The 16,944-nt window shown below is 51.1% G+C and overlaps 2 protein-coding genes across 3 annotated transcripts in view; both read left to right on the top strand.

Moving 5' to 3' along the window:
* Nucleotides 1-7,958, top strand: part of LOC126503470 (zinc finger protein GLI4-like) — a 30,632-nt gene extending 22,674 nt beyond the window's left edge. The window contains exon 7 of the mRNA XM_050145183.1: nucleotides 599-7,958. Coding sequence (XP_050001140.1) covers nucleotides 599-1,518 — 920 coding nt within the window. The 3' untranslated portion in view covers nucleotides 1,519-7,958. The remainder of the gene's footprint in view (nucleotides 1-598) is intronic.
* A 1,848-nt stretch (nucleotides 7,959-9,806) lies between these two features.
* Gli4 (GLI family zinc finger 4) lies at nucleotides 9,807-16,823 on the top strand. 2 transcript variants are annotated; one of them, XM_050144989.1, is made up of 4 exons: nucleotides 9,807-10,221; nucleotides 11,320-11,459; nucleotides 13,507-13,590; nucleotides 14,251-16,823. In XM_050144989.1, the coding sequence occupies exons 2-4, from the start codon at nucleotides 11,357-11,359 to the stop codon at nucleotides 15,168-15,170; spliced, it is 1,107 nt and encodes a 368-aa protein (XP_050000946.1). In that variant the 5' UTR covers nucleotides 9,807-10,221; nucleotides 11,320-11,356; the 3' UTR covers nucleotides 15,171-16,823. The 2 variants fall into 2 exon arrangements, with proteins under 2 accessions (XP_050000946.1, XP_050000947.1); XM_050144990.1 differs by lacking the exon at nucleotides 9,807-10,221 and adding an exon at nucleotides 10,232-10,306.
* The last annotated feature ends 121 nt before the right edge of the window (nucleotides 16,824-16,944 follow it).

Genomic DNA, 16,944 nt, shown 5'->3' with positions numbered 1-16,944 from the left:
TCATCACTTCCCTGGACCTGCTGAGGGTCAGGGCCATCCTGCTGAGACTCTGCTTAAGCCTCGCTCCCAGTTTTGTCTGCCCACAGAGGCTGGGTGGACAGGGCTTTGGCTGTGTCTGTGATGCTGAGGCCATGGTCAGTTCCATAGGAAGAGTGAATCCTAGGATCATCCAGACCCCATCCCTTTGGCAGAGCGGCCTCAGACACTCCCATCACCTGAGGTTTGTGGGGTCAGATGAGTGTCTGCCCAGCATTTCAGCCTGAAGGACTACTTGTCAGAGCTCTGTAAGTTCCAGGTCCTTGCTAACCCTTAGTAGCAACCTGTACTTCCTTCTCCCAGCTGAGAGGCATCACAGGTGTAGTGAACCACCAGAGAGGCTCCTGGCCAGGCTCAGGGCCTCCAGCTGACGGGGCCTAGCTACTCCTGAAATCATCTTTATAAGTCTTCTGGCCCACCCCCATTCCTCACCTTAGGCACACTCTCACCAACCAGCCTCTCCCTCCTCTGAATAGTCCCCATTCAGGCTTTCCCTGGCCTCAGCTCTTAGAATGCCACAGTAGGGGTGAGGCTGGGAGCCATCTGCCATTTTTCCTTTCAGACTCTGAGTGGGAGCCTAAGAAGACTCCAGCCTCTCTCAGTTCCCACAGTCCTGGAGATGGCCTGGCCTCAGATGGAAGGGCTCTGAGGGGCCTCTTGAAGAGCCTCCCCAGCATGTCTAATTGTGGGGACAGCTTTGGCCAGGAATGTACCGTGGAGCAGTCAGCAGGCCTGCCTCCAGGGACCCTGCCCTGCTCTCAGAAAAGGGACACTTGGCACATGGTGCTCGTGCCACAGGGAGCCCAAGGGGCCGAGGACAGCGCCAAGAAGGCTGCCGAGCTGGGCAGTAGTTTGGGGCGCAGCTGCCGGCAGGCCGGCCCACGGGGCGCCAAGCCGCACCGCTGCGAGGCCTGTGGCAAGAGCTTCAAGTACAACTCTCTGCTGCTGAAGCACCAGCGCATCCACACCGGGGAGAAGCCTTACGCCTGCCACGAGTGCAGCAAGCGCTTCGGGAGCTGGTGGGGCTTCATGCAGCACCACCGCATCCACACGGGCGAGAAGCCCTATGAGTGCGGCCAGTGCGGCCAGGCCTTCAGCCACAGCTCACACTTCACGCAGCACCTGCGCATCCACAACGGCGAGAAGCCCTACAAGTGCGGCGAGTGCGGCCATGCCTTCAGCCAGAGCTCCAACCTGGTGCGGCACCAGCGGCTGCACACCGGGGAGAAGCCGTATGTCTGCAGCCAGTGCGGCAAGGCCTTCATCTGGAGCTCCGTGCTCATCGAACACCAGCGCATTCACACCGGCGAGAAGCCCTACAAGTGCGAAGACTGCGGCAAGGCCTTCCGAGGTCGGTCACACTTCTTCCGGCACCTGCGGACTCACACGGGTGAGAAGCCCTTCGCCTGTGGCACCTGTGGCAAGGCTTTTGGCCAGAGCTCCCAGCTCATCCAGCACCAGAGGGTGCACTACCATGAATAGCGCACACACCAATAAAGTTTGTGGGTGAACCTGCTCCTCTTGAGATGGGGATGCTTTACCGGTACATGGCAGGACATGTCCTGTGTCCAAGTATGGTGGCTAAAGGAACTGTTTTGTGCTAGGCATCCATCTTGGTACCCACCAGCCATCTGTCTCTGACTCCAGTCCCTGAAGATAAGTTCCCAGTAACCCTGACGCAGTGACCTCCACCCAAAAGTGCACAGCCGTGACATCTACGCATCATGATATGACTAACTGCTCTTTGGCTTCTGTGACCTGCTTATGCAGACATGCGAGGACTATTTGAGTTCTCCTTGGCTACCTAATCGTGGCAGAGCAGAACGGCTCCTGGCTTCTGTGTGCAGATACTCAAGGTCTGTTTGTGGGTTTTGCCTTAAGAATCCTCCCCTCACCCCCTTCACCCACCAGTCTCTAGTCTGGCTCTAGTCTGCTGTCCCGCTAGCGGTTTCAGTCAATAAACCTGATGCACCTGTGGGACTTAAACAGCCGACTCCAGCGAGCAGGCGAGGACAGAAAGGGCAGGCAGCTCCTGGGGCGAGAAGAGGGAAGGCAGTGGTTAGCCAAGGTTAGAGGCAACAGAAGCCAAGCAAGAGACAGCGCAAGCCCCTGAAGGGAGCAGGGAAACCAAGCTCCAGAAGTGAGAATCTGTGGGGAGGGAGAATCTGCGTGGTTTGGTTTCCCATGTCTGCAACAAAACTCCAACACACACCAGAAAACACAGATCCACCAAACAACATTAAAAAAGTCAGAACGTCCAAGTGGAGACCAGAGAAACACAGACACCTTCACTCCTGTGCTAGAACCAGGGGGACAGGAGGGCGTCTCCCATTCTGTCCTTGGAGACTGGGTCAATGATCACATCTGATCTCCCCTATGTCTCCCCAGATGTCGGGACTTCCAGAACGGAACAACTCACTAATGGGTCTGCGTTTCAAATATGTGTTGGCTGGCACTTTTTACAAATCCTCAGTGGCCACAGTCTGGGGTTCCCCTAGGCCTCCAAGTCCACAATGTACTTGCCCCCATCTAGGGTCTGTCCTCAACTAGTGACTCTAATTTGTGACAGGCTTGGTCTCAGGCTTTCCCAGGCCTCACCTGGCCCTGAGTCTGGGGTCTTCCAGGAATCCTGAATGAGCCCCCAAATGTTATGGAGTTTGGGACACCCCACCCCAAGAAAAGACTACAGACCCAATGCAGATTATAATTCAAATCTGTAAAAAAAACAAGCCAAGTGGTGGTGGCACACACCTTTAAATCCCAGCACTTGGGAGGCAGAGGCAGGCCAGTCTTTGTGAGTTCGAGGCCAGCCTGATCTACAGAGCTAATTCCAGGACAGCAAGGGCTGTTACACAGAGAAACCCTGTCTTGAAAAACAAAATCAAATCTGTAAAAAACAAAAGCAAGCTGATGTCAACATTTTCTGAGTTCCCACAGAAGTCTTGTTTTTACAGTTTTCCTGTGTAAGCCTCTAGATATTTGAATTCTGCAACCTGATGACTTTATAAAAAGATATTTCTGAAGCTGTTCAGGTTGGCTGCTTCCATCTGCACACACACACAAACTGGCTATATAGTAAAATCAAGCCCTGTCTACAATCTCTCATGGTAACTCCAGATATGCCTGCTTCAAATCATCAGAGCTGGGTGTGTTGAACATTAGCATTAAAGGTGTGCAGAGATGCCTTTATTCCCAGCCCTCGCAGAAGCAGACAGAACTCTGAGTTCGAGGCCAACCTGGTCTCCAGAGCGAGTGCCAAGACAGTCAGGGCTACACAGAGAAACCCTGTCCTGAAAACCATTACTATTCCTCAAAAAGGAAGAGATAGACGAGGTCACTGGGCCTTCATCTGAGCATCCAGTCACTCCTCCCTCCTAATGTATTTAATAGGCCCTAAGTTGCATGAAGCCCCAAGGTTCTCTGGGAAAGCCAGGGTGTACCAGCTAAAAACTAGGAATAAGGATGGGGCCCAGCTCTGCAGCAGAGGGAAAGCTGTGGAACACACCAGGCAGAGGTCCAGACATTATCTAACTGGGCAGAGGTGCAGATACTGTCTAACACCCCTTAAGGAGAGACTTCTTACAATAAATGGTATACTTATTTGCTACTGTGGTTCCTCATTTACATTTTTATTTAAATTTTTAATAAAGAATTTATATAAAAATTAGCACGACTATATGTAATTACAGATGCCTAGCTCTGAGTTCTCCTTTTCTTGGTTCTTGTTACCAAGGAAACGTTCCCCCATTCAAGGTCATGGAAAGTCAGTTTAATGCAAACTTTCCCTCAGGATCTGTAAAGACCTTTGGGCAAGGAATGTAACATTTCAGGCAAAAAATTACTTAATGATTAAGATTTTCAAGTTCCTAATTTATAAAGGTCTACTCAGCTTAACAGAAACTTAGAGGTATTTGTCTAGCCTCCTAGTCTTTGCTAACTTCATTAAGATTTAGCTATTTGGGTATACTGAGTGTTACAAAAAACTGATATAAAGATAAAAGTCTCCCAATCTCTCTGTGGACTGTATTTATGGTTTAAAGTTTTATTTTGATTCTAAAGGATTTTCAAGTAAATATTTTTGTTTTTATTTTGTGTGCATTGGTGTTTTGCTGCATGTATGTGTGATGGTGTCCAATCCGCTGCAACTGGAGTTAGAGATGATTGTGAGCTCCCATGTGGGTGCTGGGATTGAACCCAGGGCTTCCAGAAGGGCAGTCAATGCTCTTAACCGCTGAGCTATCTCTCCAGCCCCTCAATTAAATCTTTAAGGATAAAACTAAGCAAGGATAAAACTATAAAATCCTAATCTTGTAAAAACTGCTAATTTGTAAACTTCCGAAGATAATTAAGAATGCAGGTCAGCCACCTTATAAATGGCCAAATTCTTTAATGTGCCCAGAACTATGCTTGTAGTCATGCTAATAAAGTATAATTCATTTACAGAGACAGCTTTTTAACCTTCTGTGTATGTTGTCAAGGTTAAGCCTAAAGTAACTAAAAAATAAGTTTGTTTAAAATCAGGTAACCAAATAGACTAGATGATGGCCTCAAACTCCTCAGAGATCTGTGAAATATAGCATTTAAGATGTTTAATAAGAAAAACTTCCCATACCAAACAAAAATGCCAGCTCCTGGAAACAGCCCTAAGGTCTCCTCCAAAGACTGTGGTCAGGCACTGAGGCCTCCACCTGGATTATGGGGACACCGACCACTGCACAAATAATTGTTTCATACTGTGAACCACGGACAAACAGGACGCTGGAGAATTGACTGCCCCACTTTGCCTTGCCAAAGCGAGGCCAGTCTCTCGAGTTCCTCATCCACAGGAATGTCTCTCAGTCATCTGAGCCTGGCAGTTTAAGGCTGATGCTACCCTGTACCAGCACTAGCCAGCTCTCAAATCATGACACAGAGACTTATTAGTTCTGAATGCTCAGCCTAGCATAGGCATGATTCTGGCTATCTCTTTTAACTTAAACTGTTTCTCTCTCTCTCTCTCTCTCTCTCTCTCTCTCTCTCTCTCTCTCTCTCTCTCTCTTTTTTTTTTCTTTCTTGCTTTCTCTGTGTCTGGCTGACCCCGGCATCTCTTTTCTTCTTCTCTCCGTCTTCCTCTAGAGCCTAGAGTTCTCCTCCTATTTATTTTCTCTGGCTGCCAGCCCCGCTTATGCTCTCTCTGCCTCGCTATTGGCTGCTCAGCTCTTTATCAGGCCAATCAGGTGCCTTAGGCAGGCAAGGTGAAACAAATTCAACACATCTTCACATAATTAAACAAATGCAGCATAAACAAACATAACCCATCTTTGCCCAGTTAAAATAATATTCCACAACACTACCCGGTGTGGCAGCAAAGTCTGACACCACCCTGACCTCTGCCCCTAATGAAACCATCCAGATCATCGTGGAGGAGCCTAGGGTAACCACCAGGTAATTGATAGGCCATTTGAATGATACTTCTTGCTCAGATTTAGCCTTATCAGAGCTCTGATGATGTCTTTGTCAGTTCAACAACAGCAAACACTTGTTGAAGGGAGCTGAGGGCCTTCTTTCCTGCTGCCAGGCTCTCGGCCTCTGGCTAGCTTATGCCCCGAAATAACAACACCCAAATTGTATTCATATAAACACTGCTTGGCCCATTTCTATTAATGTGTATAGCACCACAAGGTGCACTTACCAGGTAGATTCTAGCCTACGTCCATCCTGGGTTGGAGCTTCATTACGTCTGCCCTGTAAAGGAGCGGCATGGCATCTGACCTCACTTCCTTCTACCCAGCATCCTGTTTTGTTTACTCCACCCACCTATGTTCTAACCTATCAGGCCAAGCAGTTTCTTTACTAACCAATGACCTTCCTCCATCAAACACTCAGACCACCCCTACACACACACACACACACACACACACACACACACACACACACACAGCTGTACTTGCCTAGTCAGCCCATTTGATATGTAAAAATCAGGCCTTGCTTTTTCTAGAGCTACTGAAGCTCCTGAAAAATGGCAAACTTCACACTAAAAGAGATAAACTCTGCAAACAGGTTTCAATGTAAGTTCTACTATTCCTTTATTTTTTAAAACTTGCTTTTTCTTTCTTTTTTAAAGACAGGGCTCTCTGTGTAGCCCTGGCTGCCCTGGAGCTCACTCTGTAGACCAAGCTAGCCTCAAACTCAAAGATCTATCTGCCTGTACGGGTGTGGCCCTACCACCCAGCAAAACTTGCTTTTCAGTGACTGCTCTCAGTAATTAGCTACCTATGTCTCATGGTAAATAACTGGATGGAAAAAGTATTTGGAGTTTGTAAAAGTTATGAGGGGGCTGGAGAGATGGCTCAGTGGTTAAAAGCACTGCCTGCTCTTCCAAAGATCCTGAGTTCAATTCCCAGCAACCACATGATGGTTCACAACCACCTGTAATGAGATCTGGTGCCCTCTTCTGGCCTGCAGGCATGCAGACTACTGTATACTTAAAAATAAATAATTTTCTTTAATAAATAAATAAAAATTAAAAAAAGTTACGAGGGTCCAGGGAAATGATGTAGGGTATAGAAATGCAAGTCGTAAAAGGTCTGAGGATCCGAAAGCTCAGATGAACTGTGGGGGTCTAAGAAAGTCATTTAAGGCGTGTAAGCGCAAGCCATAAGGTCTGAGGAAGTGATTTAAGGTGTGTAAATGCAAGTTGTAAAGTCCAAAAAGTAAAGTATATAAAAATTGTTAAAGTTTCAGATTCCTTTCGTGCTATGCTATTGTTGCACTAAGACTTCAGAAGTCCAGTGTTTTAGCAGTAACCAGTGGTGTTCTGAAGAACATTAACATAGCTCTGGAAAAGCACTGCTCCTATTATCATCATCACAAGCTCAGTTTTAAAAGTGTCCTTTGTTGCTTTCTGAGTTTAGACTTAGAGTTTCTCATTGTGCTGACCACACACCCAGCCCTCCGGATAGAGGGAGGGCTCATGCTATAGCTCAAAGGTCTGCTCCAGCTGCTCACAGACAGCGCTTTTTCTAAAATGGAGATCTCAATGGAATACAAACGATGGTGATGCTAATATACCTAAAACTTTCATCTTTTTGTAAACTTAAAAAATTCATGTGCGCTTCAGAGTCTCACCTTAGATCAGCCTGTCAAATACACTTCAGATAAGTACTCCTGTCCCCGCCTGAAGTCTGCATCTGTCCCAGCAGATTTCCAGTCAACCACAGACTGCAGACTGCTCCAAAGTTACTAAGAGCCCTGGACTTACCGAAATCTGATGTAAACCAGATGTTTCTAACAACATTTCCTACCAGCTTGAGCATTCCAGACTGCTCCAAAACTACCTGAACTTTGGAATCTCCACATGGTCCAGCAAACCAGATGTACCCTCCCCCCTCGGCCTTTGACCAGCTTCCCAGCCTTCCTCCCAAGTTTAGCTGAAAAGCAGTCACAGAAGAGGGCACACCGTCCCTTTCCTTAACAGAAGGCTAGAATATTAGATCCAAAAGGAACTAGTTCCCCTCTACTGAAAGGACTCACTTCCCTTCTCTGGCAAAAGGGACAAATGGCTACCTATGATGCCCATTAGCACACCAAAGCTCATGCTGCCTCCAGGATCCTCTGATATTGCAAACACCTGTTAAAATCAGAGTTACGAAAAGGGAACTCAGCCAGGCGGTGGTGGCACACACTTTAATCCCAGCACTCAGGAGGCAGAGGCAGGCGGGTCTACACAGAGAAACCAAACCAACAAGGGTTACTCAAGATGGGGGCTGAGATCTGACTGATGGCTGACTTCAGGATTACCAGATTTTACTGAGGTGTTTATTTTGTCTTGCTGCTTTACATGTCAAACACTAGAGATACCAGGAGCCCTAAATTTTAGTTCCCCAACTCTTTCTAAAGGGGCCATTGGGGAATGTGGTGGCTAAAAAAAAAAAAAAAAAAAAAAAAAAAAAANGGTGTGTGTGTGTGTGTGTGTGTGTGTGTGTGTGTGTGTCTTACACCAGAGAAAGCCACTGGTCAACGTGGGGAAACAGAACTGTCAGAAACAATGGAAAGGCAGACAAACACACACACAGAGACACACAGTAAAGACAACCAGGGGTGGCCACCACACATTCATACGCTTGAACAGCCAGGAGGAATATAGTGATGTCTCACATGGATCCTGGGTACAGCCACATCCGACCTTTCCTATATGTCCAAACAGAAGCTTCTTAACCAGTCTTACCGCAGAGGTGACAGACCAATGAAAGCGTTAGGCAGGGACTGATCAAAGGGAGTCCCCGGTTCCTGGGACATCTCAGGTTTCCCATCCTGTAGGAGCTCCTTGGTCACTGCACTCTTTTCGGCTCTGAGGGGATCTGAGACCCCCAATGTTTCTAGGTCTGGTCTCTGGGAATCTCCGGGGGACCTCCGGAAATGTCGTGGTGTATCCACTCAGGGAAGACTGCTTGAAGATGGTTTAAGCCAATAACCTGATGACTACACTGGGAGTTCAGAATTCCAGGGTAGCCTGTGTCTTTCTCGGGATGGGCTTTTAAGCACAAAAGCCACGTTCTGGGTTGACACACTTCAGTTAACAAGAAGCCAGAGGCAGAACTACAGAAGCCAAAAAGCAAAGTTAGTGCATTTAAATATAGACTTTCCCAGAAGCATGGGCTTTGGTGGATTAGATCTTTGCTTTTGTTTTGGCAGGTGGGTAGTGTCTATGTACTTAATTTTGTGTTCTGAAATGGTACTTCCATCACGGACTCAGTTGTGCTAAGGTCTGGAGGCCTGTTACACACTGACCAGTCGTGTGTACAGGAAGGGTTCCCAGAACCTCATGTAAGGGATTCTGGGGTTAACTAGCCCTCCTGCCTGGGGAAGCTTAGGGAGTTCATGTGACGGCTGGGTGAGATGGAACCCGCTCTGCACTCCCAAACACACCCGAGGGGCCCAGCTGGGACCAAATCCAGCTGGGTAGCGTTCTGCTGAGTGGACAAAGGGAGTGTGTCCCATTTTTCTAACCTAACAAACCCAGCTGGGGCCTTTCCTACTACTTTGCAATTTAAGGCTGTAAATCCAAGCACCAAGCCTGGAGGTTCTGCATCAACCATCTGAGTGTGAAGGCTGTGAGATTAATATCTCTCCGGGGAATCTCTCTGGGGGGGGAGTGGGAGTGGAGACCCTCGCACTTTAACCACAGGGATCACACGTGCCTGATGTGATGGCTAAAGAAACTCCATTTTGTAATAGGCATCCAACCTAATTGCTGTTTGTCTGACAACCCTGACTCCTTGACACCCCTTTCCCCATCGGCCTGACATTCAAGGACTATTTTGAAGTCACTCTGACCATCTAATCAAATCCTGGCAGAACAAGACAGCTCTTGTGGTTTTTCTCTTTTAAATCCCTTCTTACTGTGCCCGCTTCTGGGCAGCACGTCTCTGATTTAGGTTAGACACTGCGGCCCTGCTAGCAGCATTAAAATGTTTTGCTTGGAGCCGGTTGTGGTAGTACATGCCTTTAATCTAAGCGCTTGGGAGGCAGAGGCAGGCGGATGGATCTCTGTGAGTTCGAGGTCAGCCTGGTCTACGAAGCGAGTTCCAGGGCAGCTAGGACTCTGTTATACAGAGAAACCCTGTCTCGGGGGGGTGGGGGGGTGGGGGAGGAAATGCTTAATTATAATTTGAATTAAGTCTGGAGGTCTTTTCCCTCGTGATCTCGAACTCCATAACTGGCAGTAGCTCAGTCACAAGGGACAGCAGGTTCCTCGGTCCTGATGCTGCTGCTGGTTACGAAATCGCAGCGAGAATTCTTACAACCACATGCGAGGATGCACCCCTGACAAAGTCTGCAAGGCTGTGTGTAAGGTCAGCTGCAGTCTCAAACAACGTGTGAGGTCCTGGTTGGGGCCAATTCCAGCACAGATACGAAATCCTCCGCAGCCCAACGCCCGGGCTCTGACGCTTCTTTCTCGCGCGGAGACGAGGGTCTCTGCCGGGCTTTTCGGCTGGTTTGAAAAGATTCTCCAGACGGATCTTTGTTGGGCCATAGAGCAGAAACCCTCCAAGGAGAAGCTACACAGAATAAAGGATTTGAGCCCCCCAGAGACCACCAAGGCGAGGTCCTCCGGGGTCCAGAGCGTCCCAGAATTGGGGGCGGGAACTCCTGGAGGCGGAGCACTTCCGGCCAACGCGCGGGCGGTCTCCTCCCGCTCGCAAGGTGAGTGATCGCCCCTCCCAGTGGGTCCATCTCGGACCTGTACCATCCGCGGGTTTCTCCGCTTGCTTCCTCTGCCGAGATTCCGGTCAGCCCCGACCCCTGACCTTGCGTGGTTTCAACCTGGGGAACCCGGCATTGTGATGCCACAGCATCCGCCCCGCGCCAGCACCCAGCGCCTCTGCCTTCTCCCGGCGGGTGCTGCTGCTCCTTGCCGCCCCGTATTGTGTTCCCTGTCATCCTTTCTGCCCGTGTCACTGTGGAAGAAAACCCGGCCTCTCTCTTTGGGCTTCATTCGTTTATGACAAACCAAGTTAAGGGAAAATCTCCCCTTTTTAAATTTTCTCGAGTCCTGTAGCTCAGGCTGGCCTTGAACTTGCTATGTAACCAAGGATGAACTCGAACTTGTTTCTGCTGCCTTTACCTCCCAAACTGCTGGAGTTAGAGGCATGCTCCACCACACACAGTTTTTGTGGTGCTGGGAACTAATCATGATGGGCTCAAGGCGTCACGCATGCTAAGCAGGCATTCAACCAATATGCCTTTGACACACACACCTGTGGATGGTGCTGTGGGAAATCTGGGCTTGGGGACTACAACCTGAGGGTCTTTAGGATCTGAGGAAAAGTTTTCCCTCTGGGAATGTATCCCTTCCTATTTTCATGAGTCGCTCCTTTAAAAATTAGATTTACAGTGTTTTTTTTTTTTTTAAAAAAAAAAAAAAAGATTTAGAGTTCTCATGCCTCATAATCCCAAAGCCCCAACTGTGGTGCAGGAGCACTCTCTGGAAGAATAAGCAAGCTTTTCTCTGCAGGCGATGTTGGGAAGAACATTTAGGATACTTTATTGAGAAGAGCTTCTAGGCCACTCTGACTTGCTGGTGATGCTTCTAGGACCAATGAGGGTTTCACACCAAATAAGCAAGCAGGCCCCTTGTACTGGGCCCTGCAACTCCCCAGGAGTTCACCTGCCTTTTCTTGGCAACCTTCTTGTGCTAAGTAGAGAAGCTAAGAATCACCTAGGGCTGCTCAGAAAGCAGACGTGATGTTCTCCACCCACAGCCTCCATCCCCTCGTCTACCTTGGCTTTCATTTTCCTTAGGTCCCAGGTGCATACTCCTTGAGCAGGTCTCAGGAAGATGGCAACCTTAGAGGACGTTGAGGAGTCTGCTCCTGTCCTGTCACCCAGCAGTCTGTCATCACCGGGGACACCTGGAAACCAGCACCATGTGCATCCTCACGGTATTTGCCCCAGACTTCTATGCCCCTCTGCCCTACCTCTACCCCCATGAGACTGGGCTGACCTGGGTCTTGCCCAACCAAGGAAGGGAGGGCCCACTTGGGTAGCTCTTTCAGTGCTGGGGCCTCTGGGAAAAGCCCCGAGGGAGTGATGGGCTGCAGCAGTGGTTGTGACCATGCTCTAACTCCCTGGGAACAGCCCCCTGGATGTTTCTTCCTTAGTATAGAAGGAACAATGGCCTCAGCATGGGCCCTGTGCTAGGAAGAGAAGATTTCCCTCTGACATCATGTCCCAGGCCAGGAAGAGAGACAGGACTCTTGTCTGGCCAGTTTGGATAAGTTTGCCTCAGGACTTGCAGGGACGGAGCTGCTGCCCTTGCTTCATGCCAATGGGGTGGCCTCATCAGTCAAAGTAGAAGGGGTCCTAACCCTGTCATACCACTGAGCACACCTCAGGTCTCGGGGTCATGTCGTCCAGAGGCTTCATCCCCCAGGCTCATAGGAAGCCGCACTGCTCCCATGAGGTAGGGCCAGTGAAGATAAGAGCCCACATGGGACCAGCTCTTCCTGCAGGTCTAGAATTATGGTGGCTGATCCAGTGAAGCTGAAGTTTATGGAGGGCAGGCAGCTGTGTTCTGTGCCAGGCTCTTAGGTGATGCCAGAGACCAGCCACAGCTTATAGATGGGCACTCACAGATAAGGACAGAGATCTCACTTCCCTCAGGACCCACAGTGGTCATCCCAAGACCAGATAGGAGCCCCAAGCCCTGTCCTGTTTGCTGCCTGGCTCCAGGACTCTTCTGCTTGTCACAAGGACAATTCTTGGACAGGGCCTTACAGCACTGTGCTGTTCCTGGTGGGCCTGTGAACAACAGGGACCCAAAGGAGCAAACGTGGATTCTGGGTAAGGTACAGTTGTTGGTCGAAGAGTTTTTTTTTTTATACCATGTCCTAGTGGAGCTTGGGAAGGCCCTGAGGGTCAGAGGCAGATGAGGGAATGGCAGTCATCCCTTGCCCAGATATGCAGGGATAGGTGGGCTCTCGGCCTGCTTCCTAGCTGCCAGCAAGTGCAGGTAGAACTGAGCCCGAGCTCTGTTCTGCTGCTGCTTCAGTGCTTGGAGGCCCATGGATTTCATTTTCTGTTTGGCGTCTTTTGTTTTCATTGAGGCAGAGATCTCACAGTGTTGCCCAGGCGAGCCTTAAACTTGAGGTCTCCTTGCCTCAGCCTCCTAAGTCTCCGGGATTACCATGTGTTATACTGCTCCAGGCTCATTCCAGATTCTTTACCAGAGAAGATCCAATGTTCTGAAACCTGCCTGCAGTTCGCGGGACTCCTAGGAACCTTGGGCGCCCAAAGAGGCCCATGCAAGACATCTAGGTCCCAGCAGCCTGCAGAGTCACCTTCGCACACAGTCATTTCAGGGTCCTTTCCTTTGGGCGTAGCGTGATGTGAGGAACACAGGAAAAGCATAAGCAAACAATACACATGGGTCCCTGTGCCAGGGACCTACAGGAAAGGCTCCAAACCACCCTGGCTAACCTTCTCCAAGCAGGAGGCCTGGCTTGGCTGTAGGGGACAAACAGTCCTAGGACTGCTCTGAAGTTGCAGACACAGACCAGGAGCCATGGCTGGCTTGTGGTGCTGAGAAGGGAGAAGATGGTGCCTTGGGGCAGCTGCAGGACCGAGTGCAGTGAGCACTGAGGGTGGGCAGGAAGCCAGACCAGAGTCGGCCAGGACAGCAGCCAGCATGGGATGAGCATAGGAGCCGTCTGGACCACTTGTGCTCACCTACAGAACTGAGGGAGGATGAGTTCCAAAGCCAGGCCTCCGGAGGGCTCCCTCAATGGGGAAGCCAGGGCACTGGCACTACTTTGGGCTGATCTTCTCTTTCAGGGCACAGGAAGATGCTGGGTAGGTGAGGGGTGTCCTATGTGTCAGGGTCTTGGCCCTAGAGCCTTGGAGTCCTACTCTGGGGTTCAGGAAAGAGGGAAGGGTCAGGAACGCCACCCTCTGGAGGGTGGGGCATGAGCCTTGGTCCCCTGCCTCCAGGCTCCCCCTGTTCCAGTCCCGAGGCAGCAGACCTGGACCTTCAAGACATAGAGGAAGTGGAAGTCAGCAGAGACACCTGGCTTGGTGAGTGAGCAGCCCCTGTCCCACCCTAGGCAGCCTTGGGAGACCCCAACTGGATGTAACCCTCATCACTTCCCTGGACCTGCTGAGGGTCAGGGCCATCCTGCTGAGACTCTGCTTAAGCCTCGCTCCCAGTTTTGTCTGCCCACAGAGGCTGGGTGGACAGGGCTTTGGCTGTGTCTGTGATGCTGAGGCCATGGTCAGTTCCATAGGAAGAGTGAATCCTAGGATCATCCAGACCCCATCCCTTTGGCAGAGCGGCCTCAGACACTCCCATCACCTGAGGTTTGTGGGGTCAGATGAGTGTCTGCCCAGCATTTCAGCCTGAAGGACTACTTGTCAGAGCTCTGTAAGTTCCAGGTCCTTGCTAACCCTTAGTAGCAACCTGTACTTCCTTCTCCCAGCTGAGAGGCATCACAGGTGTAGTGAACCACCAGAGAGGCTCCTGGCCAGGCTCAGGGCCTCCAGCTGACGGGGCCTAGCTACTCCTGAAATCATCTTTATAAGTCTTCTGGCCCACCCCCATTCCTCACCTTAGGCACACTCTCACCAACCAGCCTCTCCCTCCTCTGAATAGTCCCCATTCAGGCTTTCCCTGGCCTCAGCTCTTAGAATGCCACAGTAGGGGTGAGGCTGGGAGCCATCTGCCATTTTTCCTTTCAGACTCTGAGTGGGAGCCTAAGAAGACTCCAGCCTCTCTCAGTTCCCACAGTCCTGGAGATGGCCTGGCCTCAGATGGAAGGGCTCTGAGGGGCCTCTTGAAGAGCCTCCCCAGCATGTCTAATTGTGGGGACAGCTTTGGCCAGGAATGTACCGTGGAGCAGTCAGCAGGCCTGCCTCCAGGGACCCTGCCCTGCTCTCAGAAAAGGGACACTTGGCACATGGTGCTCGTGCCACAGGGAGCCCAAGGGGCCGAGGACAGCGCCAAGAAGGCTGCCGAGCTGGGCAGTAGTTTGGGGCGCAGCTGCCGGCAGGCCGGCCCACGGGGCGCCAAGCCGCACCGCTGCGAGGCCTGTGGCAAGAGCTTCAAGTACAACTCTCTGCTGCTGAAGCACCAGCGCATCCACACCGGGGAGAAGCCTTACGCCTGCCACGAGTGCAGCAAGCGCTTCGGGAGCTGGTGGGGCTTCATGCAGCACCACCGCATCCACACGGGCGAGAAGCCCTATGAGTGCGGCCAGTGCGGCCAGGCCTTCAGCCACAGCTCACACTTCACGCAGCACCTGCGCATCCACAACGGCGAGAAGCCCTACAAGTGCGGCGAGTGCGGCCATGCCTTCAGCCAGAGCTCCAACCTGGTGCGGCACCAGCGGCTGCACACCGGGGAGAAGCCGTATGTCTGCAGCCAGTGCGGCAAGGCCTTCATCTGGAGCTCCGTGCTCATCGAACACCAGCGCATTCACACCGGCGAGAAGCCCTACAAGTGCGAAGACTGCGGCAAGGCCTTCCGAGGTCGGTCACACTTCTTCCGGCACCTGCGGACTCACACGGGTGAGAAGCCCTTCGCCTGTGGCACCTGTGGCAAGGCTTTTGGCCAGAGCTCCCAGCTCATCCAGCACCAGAGGGTGCACTACCATGAATAGCGCACACACCAATAAAGTTTGTGGGTGAACCTGCTCCTCTTGAGATGGGGATGCTTTACCGGTACATGGCAGGACATGTCCTGTGTCCAAGTATGGTGGCTAAAGGAACTGTTTTGTGCTAGGCATCCATCTTGGTACCCACCAGCCATCTGTCTCTGACTCCAGTCCCTGAAGATAAGTTCCCAGTAACCCTGACGCAGTGACCTCCACCCAAAAGTGCACAGCCGTGACATCTACGCATCATGATATGACTAACTGCTCTTTGGCTTCTGTGACCTGCTTATGCAGACATGTGAGGACTATTTGAGTTCTCCTTGGCTACCTAATCTTGGCAGAGCAGAACGGCTCCTGGCTTCTGTGTGCAGATACTCAAGGTCTTGTGGGTTTTGCCTTAAGAATCCTCCCCTCACCCCCTTCACCCAGCAGCCTCAAGTCTGGCTCAGAGACTGCTGTCCTGCTAGCAGTATCAATAAATTGAACTAATTATAATCCAGATTGAGTCCGTGGTCTTTTCCTGGGGGTCTAGAACCCTAAGAGTCATTTGGGGCTGAGCCCTGAAACTAAGGAGTGGTCAGGTCTGCCCACAGCCAGAATACCATGGAATGGAGCTCCTGAGGGCGGGTGAGTGTGTGGAGCAGATGACAGCCTGCCCAGAGGTGCCCACATTCTCTAAGCTAAGCTGCCCTCCATCTTGGTGTAGGAGCCTATCATTGTGTTCCTTTACAAAACTGATTCTGGTTATTTTCTAAACATAGCAGGCTGTCCCCTGCTCGGTCCTTATGCATTTGCCTCTTTATCCCCTTGCACCCCCAGTGAAGAGGCTGCATATTATCTGGTTCTAGATTTGTCACACTCCAGAAAGTTCTACCCAGTCAAGCAGCTGTGTACAATTTTCACAGAGGTGTGCCTTTTCCTTCATCTAGTTGACTAGACTGGCCCTGGTTACTGCTGCCCAGCAATGAAGCCGTCTGGCTAAGCACAGAGGCCGTGGGTAGCGCCTGTGTGCCACGGTGGACTCACGGGCATAATCACCCCTTGACAGTAGGCATAGCCTCCGACCGTGGAAAGTCTGCAGCCACTGAGGGGTAGAGGGTGGAACTGAGCAAGGCAGGGCAGGGCAGGGCTCCAGCGCCTCTGGCAAGCAATGGGCAGCCCAGGAGTTGGGGATGGGGGGGGGGGCATAGAGCAACTGTGGAAGAGTTGGACCCTGCTCACTGAGTCCTGTAATTGTGGCTGCTTCTGGCACATATCAGCCATTGTGCCAGCATCCCAGGCCTGGAGAGCCAACAACAACCACCACGCTCTTCTGGAGTCCTCTGGGCTTGCCAGGGACTCAACATGGAAAGCTGGGACTTCGCTTTAATCCCTGGAGCAGGGCACAGCACTCCAGGGATGACAGTGGAACAGAGGAGCAGACAGCTGCTGGGAGCCCAGGCAACGCGTGCTAAAAAGACAGAAGGCACAGAAACTCAAGGAGCAGGACCAGAATGGAAGAATACAAGGTTGGGAAACAGAAGCAGAAAGACACAAACCGAAATTTATAGATGGGCAGGGGTACACTCAGTGATAAAATGTGTGCCTGCCATGTTTAAGTCCTAGATTCCATCTCAAGCGTGGCTGAGGTAGGAGCTGATAAGGCACAGCTGTAACCATGGGGATTGCTATGGTTACAGTCATTGGTCCCAGGGGCCCCAGCCTCCAGGCACCTCCTCTCTCTTCTGCTCCCTCCTCAAGCAGAAGCCTCAGCCTGGGGGGCTACAAGCACCTGGTGGGG

The sequence above is a fragment of the Alexandromys fortis genome, unplaced genomic scaffold, assembly GCF_014885135.2.
Source record: "Alexandromys fortis isolate MF-2015 unplaced genomic scaffold, M_Fortis_MF-2015_v1.1 scaffold_2_1_26212458, whole genome shotgun sequence".
In the NCBI taxonomy this organism is placed as follows: Eukaryota; Metazoa; Chordata; class Mammalia; order Rodentia; family Cricetidae; genus Alexandromys; species Alexandromys fortis.
The sequence above is the reverse complement of the archived record's forward strand: the minus strand, read 5'-3'. Positions and strand labels throughout refer to the sequence as shown.